This window comes from Austrofundulus limnaeus, unplaced genomic scaffold, assembly GCF_001266775.1.
Source record: "Austrofundulus limnaeus strain Quisiro unplaced genomic scaffold, Austrofundulus_limnaeus-1.0 Scaffold679, whole genome shotgun sequence".
Classification (NCBI taxonomy): Eukaryota; Metazoa; Chordata; class Actinopteri; order Cyprinodontiformes; family Rivulidae; genus Austrofundulus; species Austrofundulus limnaeus.
The window spans coordinates 138,514-148,343 of NW_013953081.1; the positions used below are offsets into that span (position 1 = coordinate 138,514).

Consider the following 9,830-nt stretch of genomic DNA (forward strand, 5'->3'; position numbering starts at 1 on the left):
CTGTTCATATATCTAAAATAAATTACTTTATTTTGAGAAATCTGTTCAGGTCACAAGTTTTCTTTTTCTCATTCATGGTCGGAGGTGTATTTCATTAAAACCTGATTTCATTTTGCAAGATCTTAAGGGATTATTTTGTGAAGGTTAGGCTGGTCCTAAGTTTCATAGAGTAATTCACTACAATACAAAGGAACAGTTCAGTGAATCCTCGACACCTAAAACATGATATTAAATATTGATTATGTAGCTTGCACCAATGCAATCATCGCTTTAAAGCAGGGGTCTCAAACTCATTGTCACTGAGGGCCACATTATATTGGTCTTCAAAAGACCAGTTGTAATTAACTGACATTTTGTGTTTAACTTCAGCTAAACAGGAAACATCACATTCCTCATCTCATTGCTACGACTGGGCCATGCTAACAAAGAATAACTGAGCTCTACATGGTATTTCATAGAAACATTGTTTTAACACATCTTATAAACACTGAAAAGTACCGTGTGTACGACTGACTCAATGTGAAACAAATAATACAGAAACATTACTGAAAGTAAAAGTAGGATAATTTTACTTACAGTTGAGTTGTGGTGAGTAGCTGTTGTCTTGAATTCTGAACTCTCCCACTTTCCAGAGGGGCATTCCAGTTTAAATGTAAGATTCGTAAGCAGGTAATACCCACTTCCCAGTACAACTAGGCCATAGCAAAAATAGCTGGTGAAATTAAACCAGTGAAATGGACAATAAATTTCTCTGTCTACCAGTTGCTGGTTACTTTGAAACTTATGCAGCTCCACCTAGTGGTGGTATATTGTCATTTTGTAGGTAAGATAATCATGCATTATGGGAGATGTAGTTTATAGTCAATGGTATATTTAAAGCAGCATACGCTTATTTTAAGACATTAATACATCTTTGAAGCTCTTGCAGGCCACATAAAATGTTGTGGTTGGCCACATTTAGCCCACAGGCCTCATGTTTGACTCATGGTTTGAAGTTAATAGGAAGCTGCTTCTTGGCGTGTCCCTTTTGACCCTTGCTCTGCAGGAGCTCGTCACAGCCGGCCCTGACAGATGGCTATTACTTCTGACCAGCTCCTCCAGCTTTGCTATTTTGGGCATTCTTGGACAGAGAGTCTATGTTTGTATCATACTTAATCCAAATAATTAAATGCATTGTTTTGCATCCAGATGATAATTTTATTCCTGAAGAAATCAAATAGATGTTTTTTTTTCTATTGTAACATTTCAAAACAAATGTTTTTTTAAAGATTCTTTAATTCCAATTTAAATGCAGTGTTACTTTACCACATATAGTATCTATCTTGACAGAATGTAGAACATAAAACAGTTAGATATTCCAATAATGCCTTGCTGTAAGACACAAAGGCTCACCCTCACTTAAACCCTCCCCGAACTTCCTGTACAGCCACCACTTCCAGCCTTTCCTTTCTCAGCTTTGCCACTCCTTTTGACCACCACTGGGTGTGAATCCTTGTGTACAGATGGTGTTTTCTGCTCCACACACACATTTTCTCCCTCCTTCCTCTCCCATCCTTGACCAGTGCTGTCTTGAGTATTTGTTCTCAGCAGTAAAAGCCGTGCGGCAAGGTCCAGAGGATGTTCATGGCAGAGAATTAAGACAAGTCCTGAACCGTTACGATGCAGCTGCTCTCTCTCCTGGCCTCTCTGAGTCCCTGCAGTTGTCTGCTTATTTCTTCTCTTTGGTCTCAATTGTTGAAAAAWTTTAAAACCTTTTTTCTACAAACCTTTCAGTTAGATTTTTCAAAACAAACCTAAATCGTTGAGAAGTTAATTTGATTTATTTATTATCCCTAATTTAAAGCGACACACATATCTGGGTCCAGGTACTTTGTCGGTGGCTCACACAGCACCATCCATCATTAGGTTCTTGATGAGGCCTATTGAGTCACAGCTCATTTCTGTGTATGAACAGAGAGGAGCTAATTAAAAGTGAGGCACAGCTGTTGATTAATTTTTCCTGGCGTCAGTCCCTGAACCACTGCCGCACATTTCCCCCTACAGCTGAGTAAATATCACGTGCTCTTTTTAAATCTGAAGCCACAGACAAAGGGCTACAAAATGATACACTGCCACAAAGTCTGCTGCCTCTGTCTTTTCAGATCTTTATTACAAGAATCTAAGGCTTTTATCGGAGGCTTTACATTTATGCAAAGAATAAATATTTACCCTTTGGTCTTTTTTTCTGGAGTTGTACCGATAAATCGGCCCACCGAAAACAGACACTATTTCCTTTTGCTCTGCTGTGAGCACTTCCTAATGCCCAATTAAAACAAGTTTGTACTGTTTCAAGGGTATTGTTCAATGCTTTTCAATAAAATGAGATTAGAAAATTGATGGTGTATTTTGACTTTATAACTATTGACAGTATCGGCCAAAATCAGAATCGGCAGGTCAGACTTTTTAAAGATTGGTGATCAGCCAGAAAACTGCAATCAGTGCACTTCTACTTTTTTCCCATCCGAGACTTTTGCAGTTCATTTTGTCATGCAGTTATTTAACCTCTGTGCAAAACCCTGTCTGTCATTGCACATTTTTGCCTAATCAATGTTTGGAGTTTGTCAGAATTTGTGGATTTTTGTTTGACCACCTCCTTTAAAGATTGACCACAAATTCTCAAAGGAATTGAGGCCTAGTCCTAGGGCTGGATGATACAACAGTAATATATGTATCGCAACATGTGATCAATATCAATAATAAAATACTTCTGATAAAATGTTGAGAATTTCACTGAACTCTGCCACACATCATCCTGGAGGATGTAGACTCCAGACCTGTCATGGCACAGCTAAGTAAGGTTGGTGCCATCAACTAATTTACTCTTTGGTAAACTAGCAACAACCTGTTGAGTAACATGCACAGTAGCAGTTTCATGATTCACCACCATGCCTCAGAACTACTTCAAAATAAAAAAAAAATTAAAAATGACATGGTGTGAAAGGAGAAAATGATGCAACAGCTCGAGAAGAAATTGTGGATAAAAAAGGAAAATTCACATCACCAGTTTGGCAGCATTTATCAGCCTTTTTTTCTAAATGGGTAAAACTCAAAACTAATCAATAATTATCGACTGATATAAGCGATAATATAAATTTTTCAGCCAATTTGCCCAAATATACCCAGTCGACACAGGACCGCTCTCTTGTTCCTCATAAACACAGCATTGTTTCTACAAATGCTTTTATCCACATGGAAACACAGAAAAATGACACAAATGCTRTCGTAACTAGGCCTGTATGTGGCAATGTGACTCTGCTACAATAAAATACATCAAATCCAGGGGAAAAACAGCGTAAAGCAGCTGCTCCAAACAAACATGAAGGAAAAAAAGATGGGTGTCAATACAGAAGAAAAMCAAATCCGTTTTATGGTCTGATGGTAAAGTGGCTTTTCTTTGTGTCGCATTAAACTACTATTGGCTGGAAGTAGTGTCAGTCCAAATTAGGGCTGCCACAAACGATTATTTTTATAATCCATTAATCAACGATTATTTTATTGATTAGTCGACTAATCGGATCATASGTTAACTGAATATAAAACATAGAGCTTATCGCGCCAGAATGCAGCTGCTATTATATAAGCATCGTTAGATTTTAGCTATATGCTAACTAAAAATAACTGCGGTGGAAGGCAAGTTCTGCTCTGCAGATATTGCACAGGTTTCTCTTTCATTTTCTTAAAATGATCCCACACTTTTGAGCTCCGTTGTTGGGTAGCCATGATACCAGAGCCTGTCTGTATAATGTCTTGTGACGTCCACGGCCTACCCCAGTTATCACTACTGTGCATGTGTGTCAAGGACAGAAAGRCAGATGTGGCAGTGGAAGGTGTCAAAGCAGTTTGGAGAGAAAAACAAAGTAAAGAACAACAAAAAAAGAAAACGATTAATCGATTTATAAAATTAGTCATCGATTATTTTAATAATCGATTAGTCATCGATTAATCGTGGCAGCCCTAGTCCAAATAGGCAGACGTAATGGGTGGTTTCAAAGGCTTTATTGTAAATTGTTTAAAAACAAATATCTATTTTTCTAAATTTATACTCTGTTTTCTGCAATATTGCTTTACTGTTGCCATTTTAATAGTGGTAAAATCTTTTTTGATCATAGATTATTTAGAGGAATAATAGTGATTTTGTGCTGTTTTATTTAAGACAATTTTATAAGCCTTATCTGTGCATCAAAGTTAACCAATAAGTTAATGGTATGTATGCTTTAGTTCAGGGATAGTCAATCCTGGTCCTCGAGGGCCGCAGCCCTACTTGTTTGTGTGCTCCAGAAAAGGCTTTTATTATCTACACATCCTCATTAGGCCTTGGAGTCATAAGCGGCATGAAGTTCTTGTCATTACATAGTATTTCTCTGCATATACAGAAAACCTAACATGATTTATTTGTAGCCACCTAAACTGTTGTTCTGTTCTGACTTGGAGCTTAATACGCAACAAAAGTCAGAAACATTTGGTGTTTCCCCAGTGAGGCCTTWAAGGCAGTTGATCTTTCCTTTGTTTCTCTGCTGCCAAAGACGGGGCTGGGGTTGTACTTTTGTTACTTTTTGCTTTGTGTGTCAGCTGGGTGTCACAGGCTGGGGGGCTCTCCCAGTGCTCCTCAGAACTGGGTCAGACAGATTTATGTCCTGGCCTAGTCTACTGGAGCTAATGAGCGATTATTGTGGGGGGGTTCACATCCAAAGCTGCTTGTTCACCCATGACCCTGCAGGCAGTGCTGCGAGAAAAGCAGCATCCTGGACTTCACACCATAAAAGGCACAAGGAATGTATATCTGCCACTCATACTACGTATATACAGTATATTGTAACCAAGTACCTGGAACATGAAACCACACCATTCAGGGTTGGAGCATTTTCAACCTTAAAGCAGGAGTAGAAAAATAAAATGGGCTAAAGCTGTTAATCCACCTGTTCTTTATTTGGCAGCGTCTCATTGTTTGCTTTAACATACAACATTTGGTAACAAGCATAATTTGGTGGCAGTGAAACATTTTTTTTCTTTTCCAGGAAGTAGGAAAATGCATTTGCCTACCAGAAAATCTGATTGATTTTTTTTCTGTGACGTCTCATGCAAACACAAATCCTTTTTATTATTGTACTCARCTTACCAGTGTAGAAAAAACAATAAAGTTCCCCAACTTTGATCAAGAGCCACTTGTTCATATTTACCCAAACATTTCCAAACCACCCAGTATTCTCCCGTGACAAATACTGTTCAAATCAAATTAAAGAATTAGCATTCATTAAAACAATGCATATCCCCTGCCAACCTTTTAACACCAGTGTTTAGACCAGGGGTGGGCAATCCTGGTCTTTGAGTGCCGCAGCCCTGAATGTTTCACTTTTTTCTCTGTTCAAATACACCTGATTACCTGAACTTGGAAGAGGTAATTCACTGCCTGAATCAGGTAAGTTAGAGAAGGGAAAATAGCAAAACATGCAGGGCTGCGGACCTCGAGGACCTGGATTGACTATTCTTGCTTTAGTTGATCAGTTGACTTCTGCAGCACAAACACAAGCATGTAATCTGTCATTATTGGGGTCATAGGTTAGGAAGAAGGTGGGACTTTGGTACTGTCAAACATGCAGGGCTGCGGCCCTCGAACACAGACACTTTTAGGTAGTCTAAAGGAGGTTGATTCCAACAGTTAATGCCAAGGTTTTAAACCAAGATGTTGCACTGAGTGTTGTTTTTAAAGTATCTGCTGGGGACAATGTTTAACTATTATCATATCAAGTTTTAGCTCAAATCTGGAAACTTCAAATCATTTTTGTGTTTGTAAGGTCAGTTGGCTTTTGTGCCTAACTTGAATTGGTCTGTAGATGTACATGGAATATTTTCTTTCTGATGTGTGGGTAGATACTGGATGGATAGATAGCTTTATTGTCTGTCCCATACTAAAACAGAAATTTGTCTTTAAACACACAAAACATCACAAAAAATATGAGTTAAGAAAAAATCCATCTATTGGTTCATCAGATATTTTGCTAACACATTATGCCAACTCATTTCAGTGTCTATAGAGGGGTTAACCTTGTTTGATTCTTGGTGAAAATACTTGAAAGACGCCACCTTTGCTTTGATAGTGTTTTATTGGTATAGTTTTGTCAGTGAGCGCTTTTTGTTAACTTGCACTGAAAAGAAAAAATCAATAACCTGTCAGTCATTTACCTGCTCCTATATTGCTGATATTTAGTTGTTACATGAAAGCAGATTCTACACCTCTGCCCTTAGGTCACTTTCCAGAATCCTTTCTCAGTTGAGTTAGGGTGTTGCTGGCACCGGTGGGCCTTTTGCTGAGTCTGTAGTGATGTGTTAAAACTAATTACCGTATTTATTCGTGTATAATACGTAAAATTTAATCCATAAAATCATCCACAAAGTTGGGGGGTAGTATTATACTCAGATAAATATTTTACTAATGTATTTTAACCGAAATATCGGCTTCATTCGCAAAATGCCTCAGTCCGGAAATGAGACCACGACATAAAAACCAGCTGAAGCGAGCTTACTTCTGACGCTCCTCCGTGCTTCAAAGCGAGATAGTAACAGATCCAGGCAGGTGACATGATGTGAAAAAAAGTGGGGGAAAAGCAGTCCTGCAGCTTAGTAATGATAACGAACTAAAGACATTAGCGTGTGACCAGGCTGCTCCTGGTACAAAAACAAACACGTTCGTCTGTAATGGCTGCCGTCTACCGGTGTTCTGAACAGTTTTGCATCCCTGAAAAAAGTTTCCCCACCAGAGGGGGCGCTCGCGAGTAGGAAGTAATCTGCTTTCCCCTCAGAAGATGGCCCAAATCTCATGTGAAGTCTCTGACTTTTGTGTTGGCGCATCCTGGTGGACTATGTGTAAAATGCCAGAATTCWTATGATGCTGCTACAGCTGATATATATTTGTTGTCAAAATAACTTTTAGTATGTTATTGAAATAAAATGAACAGTGCAATGATCATTTTACTGATATGTATAAAGACTGCAAAGCCTGAAAAATCTTGAAGTCTGTATGAAATTGAAGGTAGTATGAGGATTTAATTTTTTATGCTTTTAAACTCAAAAAGGGGGGTCATATAATACATGAGATCATATTATACACGAATAAGTACGGTAGGTTTCATATAGTGTTTAGAGCTTCTGTTGGCTGTTCTTCGATACAGCCTGAATGTCTCTTCTCATCAGCCCTCCAGATTTACCAGTCAAGCCAGTCCAAACACTTCACATACCCCACAGGGAAACAGCTTCTGATTATTCCAGTGTATCTTTTTAAATGGTATTAAAGCAATCAAATTAGGGTGAAACATATTTACTGTTAACCATCACTTACGGTAAAGATAAATCCAGAATATGATGTTGCTTTCCACAAGTGTCATCTTGTTCAACACTTCCCAGGACTCAGAGTGGAAAGCCTGGGATGAGAAATCTTGTGAGGTGCCACATTTTGCAGTTCTGCATTATTTCCTTTTGGGAAGGGTAGTTTTTTTTCACACTAAGAAAATATGATTACCAGATGTTACTGCACACAATACTACTTTTTTCTTCCACACCTTTAATTCACCTGTACCTTCAGCCTTCATCTTAACATAAGCAGTAAAACAATATGTGGACAAACAGAATTTCCAGTCAAAACACATGACTCACTTCCACTTCTGTTCTTTTTTTTTCTAAGGTATTGGAAAGAACGTAATCTGTGATAGGACTGCCACGCCCCTGGATGCCTTCCGAATGATGTCAGCTGCCCAGTACTATCCAAAGCTGCTAAGCATTATGGGAAATGTGTTGCGTTTCTTGCCGGCTTTTGTTCGAATGAAGGAACTTTTAGAAGAAGGTTACGTTGGAGAACTTCTGGTCTGTGAGGCCCAGGTATGTTGGAAAAAAATCATTGTCACCATCCATCCATCAGTTTTCTCTGTGAGTAATTAAGAAGACACTAAGATTAGATATAGTAATTTTGCACTACCAAAAATTGGTTGCTGCTTTCCAACATAGATGGACAAGTATCTAGGCTCAAATATTTGTTTTATTAATACCTGGATTTCCTTGACACAAACAACTCATACAATAGCAAGAACTTCCTCATCGCATTTTCTGTTTTTGTCTCCAAGGTCCACAGTGGGAGTCTCTTAGGGAAAAAATACAACTGGAGCTGTGATGATCTGATGGGAGGTGGTGGTTTGCATTCCGTGGGCAGCTACATCATCGACCTGCTTACATTTCTGACTGGCCAACGTGCAGCCAAGGTCCATGGCTTCCTCAAGACATTTGTCAAACAGACAGACCACATCCGGGGCATTCGTCAGATCACAAGTGACGACTTCTGCACATTTCAGATGGCACTAGAAGGCGGCGCCTGCTGCACTGTCACGCTCAACTTCAACGTACCAGGAGAGTTTCGTCAAGAGGTGATAGTTGTGGGAAATGTTGGGAGGCTGATGGTCACTGGCACAGACCTGTATGGACAGAAGAACAATGGCGACGGCGGCCCTGAACTCCTACTCAAAGACACCACACCTCTTGAGAAGGCCTCCTTGCCGGAAAAGGCTTTTAGTGACATTCCATCCCCTTACCTCACCGGGACGATCCGCATGATCCAGGCAGTGCGGCAGGCCTTTCAGGACCAAGATGACCGCCGGACCTGGGATGGAAGGCCCCTGACGATGGCCGCCACTTTTGAGGATTGCCTTTATGCTCTTTGTGTGGTGGACACAATCAAGAAATCCAACCAGTGTGGAGAATGGCAGAACATTGTGGTCATGAAAGAAGAACCAGAGATTAGCCCTGCCTATTTAATCAGCGAGGCCATGCGGCGGAGTAGGATGTCACTCTACTGTTAGCATCCAAGCTGCTGTGTACRGCCAGAGCCTTGGTATTACTGGAAGTTCTTTCACTGGGATACTGCATCCAGTTTAACATGCTGGCAGTTTTTTTTTTAAACTTGTGTTGTTACGGTTTGCACCAAGGAAGTGCAGAGAGCTATGGTTTTGCTGCTTTAGCAATAGAGAAGCTACTAGAATATTTTTTTTATGTAAATGCAAAATTTGGATGGTCCACACCCTCCTAACCTCCCTGGGATTCCCACCCATGTATACAAGGTACTTATCTGGAAGTTACCTGGAACATACTCCAGCAAGATGCTTTTGGAAAATCAGACAACAAAAAAAGGCACTGGGAACCATGCAGAAATTAAAATACTTCCTGGTTCATTAATCAGTTGTAGGCGACTCAAAAGAATTCTACTTCTGATATTTCCATTTCCCAAATTGACACAGTCTAGAAACCTTTTACCACCTTGCTGACTCATTGACCAAACAGGTATTACTGATCCGTTTCCTACATCTTTTTGATATGACCTCACTTACACTGTGGGTTCAAACAAGGACAGCCAAGGGAAGAGCGATCGTGCCCTCATATTGTGCCGCTTTGTTGTTGCTGTATTCTAAAGGTGTTAGCTAGTTTTACACAGTGAATATTTAATAAGTCAGTGTGCTCTGTGCTTCATATCTGCTCTGTATTCTTCTTTTGTGTGTTTGTGCAAAAAAAAAGGAAAAAGTCAGTTATTCAGCTGTTGGGTTTCTCCCATTTGGTTAACCCTTGGTCTTTTGGGGGAAAATCGGCCACGCATTTATTTTTGTCCGTGTTTTTAATTGTGTTTATTGGTGCAGTCAAACAGTTTTATTTTTTGTAACAAAGCCTAAAAATTTGTCAGGACTTTTTTCAATGCTCCTGTAACCATTAGGGTTGGGCATAATCGTATCGTGTGCAATTAATCGTCAGAAAAACATTAA

At 39.5% G+C, this 9,830-nt stretch overlaps 1 protein-coding gene across 1 annotated transcript in view; it reads left to right on the top strand.

Moving 5' to 3' along the window:
- The window catches only part of gfod1 (glucose-fructose oxidoreductase domain containing 1), a 42,731-nt gene extending 33,125 nt beyond the window's left edge, over positions 1–9,606 (top strand). The window contains exons 2-3 of the mRNA XM_014027735.1: positions 7,715–7,908; positions 8,151–9,606. Of these exons, the coding sequence (XP_013883189.1) occupies positions 7,715–7,908; positions 8,151–8,879 (923 nt within the window). The 3' untranslated portion in view covers positions 8,880–9,606. The remainder of the gene's footprint in view (positions 1–7,714; positions 7,909–8,150) is intronic.
- The last annotated feature ends 224 nt before the right edge of the window (positions 9,607–9,830 follow it).